The sequence below is a fragment of the Taudactylus pleione genome, unplaced genomic scaffold (genome assembly GCF_031769625.1).
Source record: "Taudactylus pleione unplaced genomic scaffold, aTauple2 ptg000378l, whole genome shotgun sequence".
In the NCBI taxonomy this organism is placed as follows: Eukaryota; Metazoa; Chordata; class Amphibia; order Anura; family Myobatrachidae; genus Taudactylus; species Taudactylus pleione.
Window position 1 is genome coordinate 4,832,932 of NW_028284779.1, and position 15,851 is coordinate 4,848,782.

At 45.2% G+C, this 15,851-nt stretch overlaps 1 protein-coding gene across 1 annotated transcript in view; it reads left to right on the forward strand.

Annotated features, from left to right (window-relative positions):
• Positions 1-2,149, forward strand: part of ZFAND3 (zinc finger AN1-type containing 3) — a 193,899-nt gene extending 191,750 nt beyond the window's left edge. The window contains exon 6 of the mRNA XM_088445363.1: positions 1,601-2,149. Coding sequence (XP_088301489.1) covers positions 1,601-1,755 — 155 coding nt within the window. The 3' untranslated portion in view covers positions 1,756-2,149. The remainder of the gene's footprint in view (positions 1-1,600) is intronic.
• Positions 2,150-15,851: the final 13,702 nt, after the last annotated feature.

The window sequence follows — 15,851 nt, forward strand, 5'->3', positions numbered from 1 at the left end:
ATGGTGTTTATAGTAGTAGTGGACGAAATTGGTAAAACTAACGCAAACCGTAGAATGCAATATAATACAATGCAAACATAACATAAAACTATCAGCAGATCTAATGATAACAGATTTACGTGTCAGTTCTTACCATCGGTGTTGTGCTGAAGGGAAGAATATATACTGTATGCATCTGTTTGATGGGACCATGTGAGAAACTAAGATGTATGCCCACGGTTGATGCTAGATCCTAGTTGGCAGGAGGACCTCTGGCGTCACAACTATGTGACCACTGTTACTGTCCACATGGGCATAGAGGGGGAATATAAACCTGTGGCGAGCGAAGCGAGGGTACACTTTTGGCCCTCTGTTCTGACCCTTGCCCCCCCCCTGTTGTCGCAAGTCACATGATTGTGACATCAGAGGTCCTGTAGCTCACTTCACTTTAGACCTAACCATATGCCCACACAGACCTCTATCTAGAGAACATTGGGAACTAACTACAGAGACCTGAGAATATAAGATGATTCTAGACTGGCCACTAGATGGGGCTTACACAGAAATAAATGCATATTGAACAAACAAACGGGATGGGTATGGGATGCCGGCGCTCTGGATCCAGACAGGGACACCTGTCAGTATGTATCCTTACCCTCCCTCTCTCCCTACCCGACCCCTCCCTCACTGGTGCCTGATCCTAACCTCCCCCTAGTGCCTAAATTCTAACCCTCCTCAACCACGCTACTTACCTTTGGGATGCCAACACCGGGATTCTGCAGGTGTCTGGATTCCGGCGCCGGTATTCTAGGCGCCAGGATACTGAATGTATCCCTAAACAAGCAGTGCTGAAATAGTGAAACCAATTTATTCAGGAAGAAAAAAAACACTGCCAAAAGCATCAAGCCCAAAACGTCAACATTTTTTGTTTGTTCTTATTTTGATCTTTGACTGCTGTATAGCACAAAATCAGAAATGTTCATGTTACTATACGCGAACATTACTGAAGATATAAGATCCCATTAAGACCCTAATTTAAAATTTGGATTGGATAGCCTCAAAACATTAGGGAATAGATACAAAGTTTTTGGAAAAGTAAAAACATATGCTTTTTGGTGGGAAATTCATAATATTTTATATGTTTGAGTCAGTGACCTTGAAACCTTCTCAAACATTGGTAGCCTACAAAAAAAAAAAAAAAACGTTCTGTTCTGACATTTTTTTTTTATTTTTGTGGGGGGGTTTTTTTCCATATGTCAGTATAATATTTTTAAGGGCAATTTTCAAAAATTTGGATACCTCACATTAAAAGTACTAAAAATTGATGTCAAATAATCTTATAATAATTTGACCTCACATGTATGATGGAACCTGTTTCTCCACAACATCTAGAAGCAGAATAATCAGTTAAACAGTTCATAATGTAGCTGATGTGCTATGATTTTTGTACAGTGTTCTGAAATGTTGATCACATAACTGCTTATTGGCGATACCCTTGTTTATACAGAGAGGCTGTAGCCAAAGGCTATATTTATGTCCAGAACATACAATGTTCCTTGGCCACCTAATGAAGAAATTAAGTATGTCTTTGTAACATTACTATTCTCTTATTCCTTTTCAGGTTACGTGTTCTGTATGTTACATCGTCTCCCAGAACAGCATGACTGCACGTTCGACCACATGGGCCGCGGACGTGAAGAGGCCATTATGAAAATGGTGAAACTAGACCGGAAAGTGGGCAGGTCCTGCCAACGCATTGGCGAGGGCTGTTCCTGAGTGCCATAATCTTCAACCAAATGCTGTTTCTCTTAGTTCACTAATGTTAGCCTTATTTAGGACAAAGTCAAGCAGGCTCTCACTACTGAGCAAGTCACAGACTACAGCCAATCAGGTTTCTTCTTTTGTTTTTGAAAACCATGCAGGTACTTTAAATGAATGAGGTTGGTAGTGGATGACTATTGGCCATGCAGTGGCTGTTGGCCGCTAGGAAAGCACCAGGAACTTATTTAAAATCTATAATTAACGCTGTTCATTTTTCCGTTACACTGATAAATAATAAAAAAAAAGTTATGTCATTCTCCAAACTGTTTTATAGTTGGACCATCTAATTCACTCATTGTTTTGTGTAGCCCATAACCACGAATTATAAATAAAGTTGGATTCACGCTGATCGTCCACTGTCAAGTGACATTGCTAGTAAAGTTTGCGATGATCACTCCTGTCCGTATCATGTGTGTCTGAGTGTTATATTAGCAACATCAGGGAATTCACTGGGCAGGAGCATCCTCCCAGTCAGGCTATCAGGTTTTTAAGTATCATAACAAAGACTGGCCGTTTGTTGTCGTCTTTCCGGACTCGCTATCTGAGACATCATGAGCATTTTGTGGATTTTTGCCTCTCCCCTGTACCTGTAATTGATTAATGTAACAAGTATATAGTATGAGAGCTACTTACTGACTACAATAGCCTATCCCACCAGCCTTAACCTGATTGGCTTTTGTTTGCAATTTGCCAAGTGATGGTCTTCGTGGTCAAATAAGGCCTGCTCTCAGCACAGTAGCCATGGCTGGAGCCTACAGACCCACTTTCTGTACTATACTTATACTGGGGGAAAAATGAGATATTTTGTAGCAAACGGAACTCAGTAACAGTGTTGAGGAACAACCACAAATAACTCCCCTCATCAACTTGATTTTTGTATTTCTCACCTCTGAACTGTTAGCTTGTAAAGCAAAAAGGGCTCGAGAGCCCTGATTCTATGCAGCCTAAGGGGGGGGGGATGCTAAAGCACGTGTAATAAATGAGAGATGGCTGGAAAATCCATGTAATCCCAGGTAATGGAATGCTGTAAAACTGGAGCATTTTATTATTGTTGATGCTTTATAAAGAACCTTACATAAGGTCTAAAACTTTCAAGGACTACAGAGTACCCATGTCTCATTTTCATTAAAGTCACTTGCTTTTGTCTTAAAAGCTCAGCTGAGCTCTCTCAGATCTAAGACTGTTTCGCATGGAGTTCCTCATGACTGACTGCACTTTGAAATTCAGTTTTCTTTTTCTTTGTGTTAAAGCCACCTTGATAGTAATAGCTAATGAATTTTTAGCATGTTTTCTTTTGTACACAGTTGACTTTAGTCTTTCAGGTCTGTTGGCACTTATGCACTCAAGGGAATTTAAGTTGTTTGTGAAACCTAGGTTTCGACTACCTTTATAATGGAGTTTTAAGAGACTTTTGGAGAAGTAGTAGCAGAAGAATGAGCTGGAAATGTCCAAGTTTATGATTCAGAATTACAATTACCTCTTCTGTGACCAACTATACCTGTCTGTAGCACATAGCAAAAGATGTATAATCCCACCGCTGCCACCACTGTTTTATGATCAACAGGATTTCTAGCCTTTTGTTTCTTTCAGGAACCGAACTTCTCTCAACAGTGAAAGAAGATCCATGGATCTTTTGTGATTATTCAACTTGCAATTGCCACAAAGACCACTATGTACCACATATGCCACATGATGCTGTAAAATACAATAGACTTTTAATACCCTGATTACTTTTTGACATACCCAATCCCTGTTCCTCATAAAAATGAAGATAAAGGCTTCTTCCTCATCTCCCATGAATCTGGGCACAAGATTAGTTGAAAGGTGGCTGAAGCAAACACTACCATGAACATTTTATTGGGAATTATGGACAGTTTGCAATACAATGATAATTCACTGGGTTGTTCCTTTGCAGTATCTGTTCTGTGAAGTTTGTTAAATGTAAGGAAAAGTTTAATTTCTTGTATCTTAAAGAAAATCTTATTTAACCATTTTTGTGTTCTAGATTTACTTAACACATGTAGCCTAGAACTGTTTTAGTTTAACATTGTATAAATATAAAAAAAAAATATTGTAACTTTATTCTTTTCTCCCCTTCCTGCTGAAAGAAAATAATTAAACGGATGAGATTCGAGTTTGACTCCATTCCTTTCTATTTCTCTGTGAAACATGTTTGTTGGATAAGTTTGAAGTAACTGTTTCAGGGACTTATTTATCAACGAGTTTTATCACTCACAACGAATGATAAAACTTGTTTTGTATGATAAATGGTGCTCCAGCCAATCAGCTCCTAACTGTCATCTATTTGAAAAATGACACTTAGGAGCTAATTGGCTGGAGCACCATTTATCATACACAACAAGTTTTATCACTCGTAGTGAGTGATAAAAGTCGTTGATAAATGAGGCTCTCGGAGAGCGATTATTTTATTTGGTTTGGTTTGAGACCTAAATCAGGTTATAGTGCACAGAGTGTATCGGCATATCCTGAAATCTCTGACAATCATGTGTGTCATTAAACCATAACCTGCACCAGGGGTAGGCAACGTTTTTCTTTTTGGGTCCCAGATGTTCAACATAACAAGGCAAAAACTATTCCAAAGCACCACCACCATTACAAGATAACACACAAAAACAGTCACAATAGTAATAAATGAGTACTAAAAATGGAAGTTTATACTGTTATTTGACTGGTAGCAGGACAAACTGTGGCAGGTTTCACTGCAGATTCCTAATGATCATAGGCCCTGATTCAGAGCCGGACGCTCTGACCAGAGCGCTCTCTCTGAATCAAGGCCCTCCTCCATTAATATGGAGCGTCCTCCTGGACGCTCGTATAGCTGTGGGTCACCACCCACAGCTTATACGAGCGTCCAACAAGATGGTCGCGATGGTCCTGACCATCGCGACCATCGGACTTGCGAGTGAAACCCTGTGGTCGGGTTTCTCAACCACAGCCCTGGAGTGATTTTGGCTCTATCAGAGCCAAAATCACTCCCACTGACATCACTAGTGATGTCAGTGGGGCCGGCTTCAGACGCCCCCGTCTGGCAGGCACGCCCACCAACGGGGGCGTGCTGTCAATCAACATCGACAGCACGCCCCCTTTGATGCGAGACCCAGAGCGATGGAAAGTCCTTCGCTCGCCGGGTCTCGCGCATGCGCATGACGGAGCTCCCTCCGTCGTGCGCATGCGCAGTGGGGAACATCGACCCACTTGCGAGCGTACTGCCGCTCGCGAGTGGGTCTGAATGACCCCCTTAGTCTTTAAATATGTTGTCAAAGTGTTCACTTTTTTTTTTTTTTTTAATAAACATTACTGCCTCAAATAATAAACACTTATGCTGGGTACACACTAGATGATGTGTACCCAGCACGATATCATTCGAGACGGACTCGGCAGGGGTGGCAGCGTCGGCGGAGCATAGCATCGCTAGCTACACCCTCAGATCTTTCTGCATTTAACAAAAGATCTGAGGATGCGACTTACGACCTGCGGGAGCGTGCATCGGCATCATGATAGTGGGGTACACACTATACGATTTGAACGATTTGTCATTCCAATGCGTCGGCCAAATCGCTCAAGATATCGTCTAGTGTGTACCTAACGCTCGAATAAGTCCTGGCACCCATTACATGTTTCTAATAGTAAAACAAATGGAAATACATCTGTGCACTAAAAGTAAGAGACATTTATTTTGTTACCTTCTATGATGCAGACACTCTCAGTGAGTTGGTGCTGTACGAATGCAGCCTATCCATTCACCTGAAGTCAGTGACATCACTGAGAATGCAGCTTATCTAATCAAAAGGAACTAGTGACATCACTGAGAATGTGCCTATCCATTCACTAGGAACCTGTGACATTGCTGAGAATGCAGTCTATCCATTCACTAGGAACCTGTGACATCACTGAGAATGCAGCCTATCCATTCACTAGGAAACAGTGACATCGCTGAGAATGCATCATACCCATTCATTAGGTTCAAGTCACATCACTGAGAATGCAGCCTATTCATGCACTAGGGGTCAGTGACATCACTGAATGCAGTCTATACATTAAATAGGGGTCAGTGACATCACTGATTATGCAGTCTATACATTAACTTGGAATCAGTGATATCACTGAGAATGCAGTCTATACATTCACTAGAGATCAGGCTGGGTACTGGATCCAGGTGGTTCGAATACCGACAGGGTTTAGATACCGATACCTGTCGGTCGGTATCCTAACCCTCCACCAGTCACCCTACTCTAACCTTCCCTCCCCGGTGTTTGAACCTAACCTTTCCCCCTAGTGCCTAAACCTAACCTCCCCGCACCCTAACCCCTAACGGTAGACCTCCCCCTAACTCCTCTAACCTTCGGGATTCTGGCGCTCAGGATGTCGGTGCCGGGATTCTGACAGGTATCAGCATTCTGAACGCTGGAATCTCCGCGGTTGGGGTATTGACCTCATCACTGATAATGCAGCCTATCCATAGCCTAGAACACATGGTGCCACCAGGAAATGCGTTCTATCCATGCATTCCAAAGATGTACAGTAGTAAATCAATTCATTAGGTATGTGACAGTACTAGCTATGCAGCTTCTCTATCCTCCATAAAAATATGACCATCGTGAGTTCTACTAGTACTTATGCTGGTCTACAGTTTGTCATCCACCACTCTGGTCTTTTGAACTCCCTGTTCCACTTTAGGACCTATTTTCAGCTTCAGACTCTTCAGCAATGGAAGAGAACATAGCAGAAGGTTTTATTTGTCGTTCTACCTCACCCATGGAAGCCATTTTTTGTTTTTGAAGGCAAAAAGTTCAAACTTTGTGGCTCAACATTGAATACAGAGAGATGACCAAGGTTACAGCTAAGAATTGATTTTCCATTTCCCACGTAGCATAATTATTTGACTGCATCAGGATCAGTTGCTTCACCCATTAGGGTCTTGGAAATTCCTACAGTTCAATCCATATGACAACCAGAGATGAGTGGGAGAACGGTGTTCAACACTGGGTATATGTGCATGATGAAAACCTGTGACTTCCACTTTATACAACCAGATGGAACCACTGAAAGATTTGGCGGAAGGCAGTACATTGCTTCACTGGATTTTGCGATTAGCGCCAGTTCATCAAGAACTTCTCATTCCCATCACAGCTCTTACTCACAAAGGTAGTCATCCAGCTAATTGTCTCTTTCTAAAGCTCCAGCATTCCTGTGCCACTGCACCCATTGTACAATATCTCGATCCCAGTATCCCTTATGTTGAAGTAGATTCCTTTGCTTTTACTGCAGGTCCTGTTCTCTCCCACCAAAGTATAACAACTCAACAGAACCTACTACCCTGTGCCTATTTCTCCCACGTGCTCATTCTGTCAAAATACATCTAGTATTTGGCGATACTGTTGCAGCTGGCGGATCGGACTGCAGGATGCACCCAAAAGGCTATGAAACACATTGGGCGTTGGTAGGAACAGGGTTTAGAGAACAGTTTTACAGTGATGTCATAGAAGCATAACCCTTATACAGTAAAACTCTCTGCGGTGTAACGGAACAAACTTCTGGGAAGCATAATATCCGCAATAATTTGTGAGGGGTACACCAAATCATGCACACCGTTTATCAGGCAACAGAGCAACTCTCAATCTGGATTTCCCTGATGGTTATTAAGAATCATGATGATCGTGTCCATAATAGATTATGGGTGGGCTCAGTCTTTATTAGCAGTACCTATACTGTGTTTGTATGTGCGTTATTGTCGCCTATACCACATCACAGCATTGAGACAGGCAGCAGTTCTAGCTCTTGCACAGTACCCCAGTTTATGAGTCCCTTGTATCGAGCAGGAATCACAATAGCTAAGGTACATTTATGCCTTTATGTTACACAGCACACACTACAGTTAGTGGGCCTGTGTTCTCCCCGATGTCCACTGCTGTTTTAGGGGGATGCAATCGGGAAGCCGGCTGACGTAAGCCCGACAGCCGGCATCCCAAATTCTTTATCCCGGCGAGGGTTAAATGATAGACGTCTAAATCTAGACGCCTGTCATTTTTCCGATGCCGGGCGCCACGAGCGGGGAGGGTTAGGTTTAGGGATCCCGGGGGGGACTTAGGGATAGGGACCCCCCCCCCCCCCCTCTGATCACGCATCTGTTCCTCCTGCAGTTATGTACCGAGACAGATCAGGCTGGAAAACGCATAATATCAGCGTCATTACCCTGAGACAAGCCGGGCTGGGGCAAATAGTATTGTGAATAATGGATCAGCTAGCAAGAGGGCTTCCTCCTATGTGTATACGTTATATGCATTTTTTAATTGATCACTCTAAATAAATAGGAATTCATTTTCCTAAACGTAATTTTGAGCTGGTCTCTGTGCATAGCATCCACTCTTTAATGGTCTCCCTGGAGGATGTTCTTGAAAACTGAATCAGTAATGCAGCATATTACCTGGGTTCCAGCATTTCACCTGGTCACGTGGTGTCTCCCGCCAGTCCTGTTATCTTCTTGGTGTCCGTGGCTAGCACCTTGCCTGTTGACTGCCCTGGGAGAATCCCTGCAACTACCCGATGGAGATGGACAACTGGACTCCAGGTAAGTAATATTCTGCATTAATAGTCAACTTCTGGAGGTCCATGCAAAACTGTATTTTATTAATTTGCAATGGAATTCTCATGGTTGTCCTTTGTAGTCTATAATCTGTTGCACGGGTTCTCAAACTCCATCCTCAGGACCCCACACTGTTCACGTTTTCCAGATCACCTAGCAGGTGCACAAGGCGTTCATTACTCACGGACACATTTTACTGTGAGGAGACCTGGAAAACATGCACTGTTTGGGGTCCTAAGGACAAGAGTTTGAGAACCTGTGTTCTACTGTGTTTTATTGCCAGATTATTTTGCTAACACGTGTGTAAAATAAAATCTCTTTTGTAGTGTACTGTACACATGATGTATGTTATTTTCACACAGTGTTCCACATAGATATGTCCTATTACATCTTTGCTGCCTCTGTGGCAAATTGCGCCACGCATGGCACGACGTTTGTGCCTGCGAGTGGATACATGCACTGCATTCGCACCCGCAACTTCATAAGATTGCATGGTGCGATCGCAGTATGCGCCGTAACGTACGCTTCTGCGGGCAATTGCATGGCGCAATGCGTGCGCTCATTTGTAGCGTGATCGGCAAGGATGTCTGAGGACACATCTGTAGTAGGACATGTTCCTGTCTGAAGAGAAAAGGCCAACTGAATTATAAAATATACAGTATGTACAGTGGCGGGCTGGGCCGGGGGGCAGGGTGCCATGTGCCCCCCGGGCTGCAGCGTCATGCGGGCCGGTGCAGTCTGTGTCACTGTGACACAGACTGCACCGCGTGTGTAGCGCTGACCGGACGGAGTTCGGTCAGCGCTACACAAGTGACAAACACACAGCCGCCGGCTCCGGCTGCTGTGCGTTTGATCAGCAGCTAATGAGAGTCTGTCAGACTCTCATTAGCTGCTGCTGCGCCCACTGCAGGAGCCGCTCCATCTTCCGGCTCCCACAGTGGGCAATGGGAGAGGCGTCATGACGTCATATGACGTCTCCCATAATGCAGAGCGGCCCGGGAAGAACAGATGGAGGAGCGGATGGCGACGGCGGGAGCGGGGATTCAGGTAAGTGTTTTTTTTGTTTTTTATATTACGTGTGTCTACTGGGGGGGGTCTGGCACTACAAAGGGGGGTGGACTACTACTACTGGGGGCACGGGGGACTACTACTACTGGGGACTAATACTGGGGGCACTACAAGGGTGGGGGACTACTACTATTGGGGACACTACAAGGGGGGGACTACTACTGGGGGGACTACTACTACTGGGGGCACTACAAAGGGGGGGGCTACTACTACTGGGGGCACTATAAAGGGGGGGCTACTACTACTGGGGGCACTACAAAGGGGGGCTACTACAAAGGGGGGGACTACTACTGGGGGCACTACAAAGGGGGGGACTACTACTGGGGGCACTACAAAGGGGGGGGACTACTACTGGGGGCACTACTACTACTGGGGGAACTACAAAGGGGGGTGACTACTACTACTGGGGGAACTACAAAGGGGGGTGACTACTACTGGGGCACTACAAAGGGGGGACTACTACTACTGGGGGCACTACAAAGGGGGGGGGGACTACTACTACTGGGGGCACTACAAAGGGGGGGGACTACTACTACTGGGGGCACTACAAAGGGGGGGGGACTACTACTACTGGGGGCACTACAAAGGGGGGGGGACTACTACTACTGGGGGCACTACAAAGGGGGGGGACTACTACTACTGGGGGCACTACAAAGGGGGGGGACTACTACTACTGGGGGGCACTACAAGGGGGAGCTACTACTACTGGGGGCACTACAAGGGGGGGGACTACTACTGGGGGCACTACAAGGGGGAGCTACTACTACTGGGGGCACTACAAGGGGGGAGACTACTACTGGGGGCACTACAAGGGGGGAGACTACTACTACTGGGGGCACTACAAGGGGGGAGACTACTACTACTGGGGGCACTACAAGGGGGAGCTACTACTACTAGGGGCACTGTATAGGGGGGAGGGGACTACTACTGGGGGCACTGCATCGAGGGACCACTGCTGGGGGCTCTATATAAAGGGCAATACTGGGGCTACTGCATAGGTGGAGACTACAACTGGGGCCACTATTTAAGGGGTATTGCATTAAGGTTACCACTATTGGGGGCACTGCATGGGGGGTGGACTGCTACTGGGGGCACTATATAAGGGGCACTGCATAAGGGGTACCACTATTAGGGGCACTGTATAAGGGGCTTACTACTGGGGGCACTGCACAGGGGGGACCACTACTGGGGGCACTATATAAGGGGCTTACTACTGGGGCACAAGGGGCACTGCATAGGGGGGATCACTACTGTGGGCACTATATAAGGGGCTTACTACTGGGGGCACAAGGGGCACTGCATAGGGGGGATCACTACTGGGGGCACTATTGGAGGCCTGCATAAGGGTGTTCTCTCCTGTGGCACACGGGGGCACTGCATATGGGCACTACGACAGGGGGCTGCCCCGAATCTTTATTTTCACCTTACATTAATCCCATATGGACCCGTCTCCTCCCTGGAACACTTCGTGCACCCTGGCTACACGCTACTCCTCTGCCAGGGCCGCCTGCATGCATTTACCCCCCAGGCTAAAAGTTGCCAGCCAGCCCCTGAGTGTGTATATATATATATATATATATATATATATATATATATACATATTTATATTTCATGTAGGAAGCCCGCACTCACATCGCATGTGTGTACAATCGCGCAGGGTGCTCCACTAAAAAAAAACGTAGGCATTTCAAAATAATAGCGAATGTGGCTAATCAAAGCCAGACAGAGGGCTCTCACCGCTATTATTAGAAGAAATCGCCAAATTTGAATAATCCAACAACACCAAGGGATCAGAGTAGGTCGATGTTTCGGCCCCGTATGGTCTCTATCAAGACAGGTCACAAAAGGACAACCATTCCGCATGCAAGCTAAGAGCATACTGACATCAGCTCACTAATGCAGCCCAACTTAACAAGGATTAATTGAACAATTGATAATAAAAACACCCACCTGTGTGTAACAATAGCGCCCCACACTGGAACACACAACGACCGGAACCGGAGGGAACTAAGATGCTAACTATATAAATTGCTAATGGACCTAACCCGCAGGAATAATAAAGCAAGCGAGTCACAGACTAGATCGCTTGTAGCTAAGTAATGCACACTCACCTGCACCGGCATAGATGCTGTTCACAAAGCCGCTGATGCTACGTGTACATGATGTTATAATTAGGATGTGCAGCCCATCCCCCCCCTTTTCCCATGTATGTGTGTATTTAAGGTACACTTGAAGGTGTGAGACCCCTTCTCCTGGGCAAGCACTCCTACCTGCCCCAGGTGATTGTAATTAGTACAGGTCCTGTGCATTGCAGTACACACGTGTAATGGGCACTACTACAGGTAAGTCCTAGATACATGTATACATTGTGTCAGTATTGGGGATGTTAGGGACCCACCTGATGAGGTCACCGTGACGTGGTAGGTGGGCAAATATCTTTGGCCAAACATGTACTAAGAACCTCTATAGAAAAGCATGTTAATTGTTAGTTTATTTATATATATTTAATAATTATTATTCTTAGTACTTAGAGTGTGCATCAGCTTCCCCCCTTTTTTCTGCATTAGAACTACAGGTCTCAGCATGGTAGCACCTCTTATAACGTTATAATTAGGATGTGCAGCCCATCCCCCCCCCCTTTTTTGACATTTTAACAATGTCAACATAACATGGTGTCGACATTGTAAATGTCGGCCTAACAACTACATTTGAATACAGCCAAAATCTCTGATGTATCAAATTTCTGTATTGCCGAAATACCTGATGTAATTAGACGGCCGTGGCTGTGTTTATACTGCTAAATTCCTCTTCCTGTATTTCTTGGAAACCATATTTGCATATTTTGGGGGTACTAGTGTCTGAGCTGCCTAGCTTATATTGGAGTTTGATCTCTCACAGATGTACTAAGCTCTGAAAAGTGATTAACTGGAGAGTGATAAACCACCAGCCAATCAGCTCCCAACTGTCATCTTTCAAACACAGCCTGTGACATGACAGTTGGGAGCTGAGTGGCTGGTGGTTTATCACTCTCCACTTTATCAATTTCCAGAGCCTAGTACATAAAGCCACCCCCTGCCAAAACCACCTCTTGCAAGTATACCAGAGACAACTTCATAGGCAAATGGAGGGGGGTTTCCAAGTGCCTGGAAACACACTCCCCAGCCTACACTAGAGATAGTATATAATACAATATTACTAATGCTGCATGATCTCCCCAGTGTCACAAATGAAATAGCACCACCTGTGGATCTTTTAACATGTGTCAGCCAGTAATGCAGTGATTTTCAACTCTAGGCACTACCGCGCAAGATGAAAAAAAAAAAAAAAAAACCATTGGCTCCCACATATAAATATACACACACATTGGCCTAGACACACTACAGTAAAAGTGCGCTGAGCTGACCGCCAAGGCACACTTGACAACCGCTCGCGGCACAGTGGTTGAAGAGCGCAGTAGTAATAAATACATCTGTGCAACAACAAGGAGCTCTGAAAAACATGCACTGTCCTGGGTGCACTGCTATAGACCATCTATTAATATTGTTGTCCAGTGTATAACGAGACCAATATGTATATATATGTCCAGGGCAGTGCTAGGTTCTTCTGCTGTTCCCCCAGACTCCAGTTTTGTTCCCATGCTATGGAATGGTGCCCATATGTGAAATGAAAACATTCAGCTCAGACTAGATGGCCCTACTGCCGCATTTAATGGCTTACTGTGATCACTGATCCTGTATATGTCGTAATTATGACACACAATACACTTTGTATGACGCATGTAAAAGCTAAGTGCTAATTATGCCCTCTGTATGGACTGGCCACACCTGTGCTAAAATCAGGCATTTGGACCCCCCCCCTTTAGAAATCCTGCGTTTGCCCCTGGACTTTGTTTTACAGTCAGTGTATCCGGTATGCAGCCGGGAAGCCGGTGGACCTAATCCCGACAGCCGGCTTCCCGACTGCTTAATCCCTGCGAGGGTTAAATGACAGGTGTCTAAATCTAGATCTAGATGCCTGTCATTTTACCAATGCCGGGAGACCGGTGCCCGGCATCCCGATCGAAGCGGCGCAGAAAGTCGCAGGGAGGGGGAGGGTTAGGTTTAGGGTTCCCAGGGAGGATTTAGGCACCCCCCCAGGAGGTTATGTTTAGGCTAAGGGAAGGGAGGGTTAGGGTTAGGCTAGGGGGAGGGAGGGTTAGGCACCCCCGGGGGGAGGTTAGGGTTAGGCACCCCCCCGGGGGACTGAGGTTTAGGCAGCGGGGAAGGGGGGGTTAGGTTTAGGCACTTAGAGAGGGGATTAGGGTTAGGCACCCCTAAGGGAGGGTTAGGGGGTAGAATTAGGTTAGTCAATATTTACCTTGGACGATTGGGATTTCCTCCTCTGCCGGGATGCCGCTGTCGGGATTGAAACCGCCGGGCATGGGTCCGACTCCGTGTATCCTTCACAATGCAGAACAAAATAACCTCACTGAGGGTCTTTGTGTATTTTCTGTTTCCGTCTTGTTGCATAACATAAGGATCTAGTAACTCTGATAAATTCTTTAGTGTAATAATCCAATTTCCCCCCCCCCCCCCAAAAAAAAGAAAAAAGAGCCAAAACAAGTTGAACAACACATTAATAATACCCAAAGCAATTTCACACATATATGTTTAATATAACAACAACAATCAAATAATCTCAATCACGTCTAGAGCATAATCTCATGTTAATTAATTGAAACAGGTATAATACTTCTAATCCTAAAACACAAGATGCCTCATAAATGCTATTATATGAATAGGTGCTTATCATGTCTTGAAATAAAGGGTGGTGCTTGACTTGTATTATTCAGTGGAGGAAATCATGATAAAACAGTAGCCCAAGAAAAAGAATTTCAAGCACAGCATCAAAGCTCTAACGCATTTCTTAGTCCATAGACGATTTCATCAGGGGAGAAAAGCGTAGGTTCAAAATAACTTCATCTATGTTCCAGTTGTATTTGCTGCTTCCGTCTTGTTGTATAAAAAAAAAAAAATGAACTAGTAGCTTATTAAATCCTCAGTAGCACAGCCCAGGCTTCCTAAAGAGAAAATACATTTACAACATGAGAAAATTGCATTCGTGGGTGAGATCTGTTTTCCTAGCTCCGGTGTGACCACCTCCGATCACTTCTATACACAACTGTGAAACTGTAATTGGTTTTACCTCGGCAATGAACAAGTACAAATTTTACCACTCGAGAAGTAAAATTATAGAGCGAGGAATTGTTTAGCTTCACCACCATAATCAAGTCCGGAGGCTGGGCTTGTGTCAAGGACCCAGACGGGTATTTTGCTTATACTGTATATGTCCCAAATAAAAGGGCAAATAAAATATTTATGCTGGATAGAATGTTAGTAAAATTAGCGCAGTGAGAATAATACATTAAAGCAGTCAAAGGCTGTTCTGATAAGCTTACAATCTGCTGAAAATATCATACCCCTATTGTGTGCGATTGTTCCCCGTTATCTTGTTAGGTAGGAGCAGGAAACGATCACTGGACAGAAAGGCCACTTGATATAAGAGAGGTGTGGGCAGCATGGTGGTGTAGTGGTTAGCATTACTGCCTCAGCACTGAGGACATGAATTTGATTCCCAACCAAGGTCCTATTTGTGCAGAGTTTGTATTTTCTCTCTGTGTGTGTTGGTTTTCCTATGGGTGCTCCTGTGTTCTAACACACTGCAAAACCATAGTGACAGCTAATTTGGCTTCCGACAATAAGAAATAAGCCTTATGTGTGTGTATATGTGGTGGGGAATAACGGCTAGGAACAGCAATGGGCATTTTTGTGTCCCTAAGAGATAGAGAGGATCACTTTGTACCCACATATGGGATGTAGTTATGATGCGGCCGTCGGTCTCAATCCCGACACTACAATCCCGGTAGGGGATTTAACATATGCGTCAAAATACTGATGCCTATATTAATCCCAACGCCAGGACCCCGACAGGACGCCAGACTGATCGTCCAGCGCAGGAGGTAAATAGCGATGTAGCCAGAGATGGGGGGGTTAAGTTTAGGGATCCCCCGGGGGGACTTAGAGTTAGGCACCCCCCCAGGGAGGGTTAGGCTAGGGAAAGGGGAGGTTAGGTTTAGGCACTAGGGGGGAGGTTAGGGTCAGGGACCCCCCCAGGAGGGTTAGGTTTAGGGTGAGCAGGGAGGGGGTCAGGTTTAGGCACCAACAGCGGGAGATTAGGGTTAGGCACCCCTAAAGGAGGATTAGGGGGGGAGAGGGGAGGGTTAGATTACTTACTTCCGTTGTCGGGATTTCCAACGCGTTGGGCTAGCGCTGTCGGGATTTGAACTGGCGGCTACACAGCCGTCGGCATTTCAATCCCATTCCGATGCAGAGTATACACA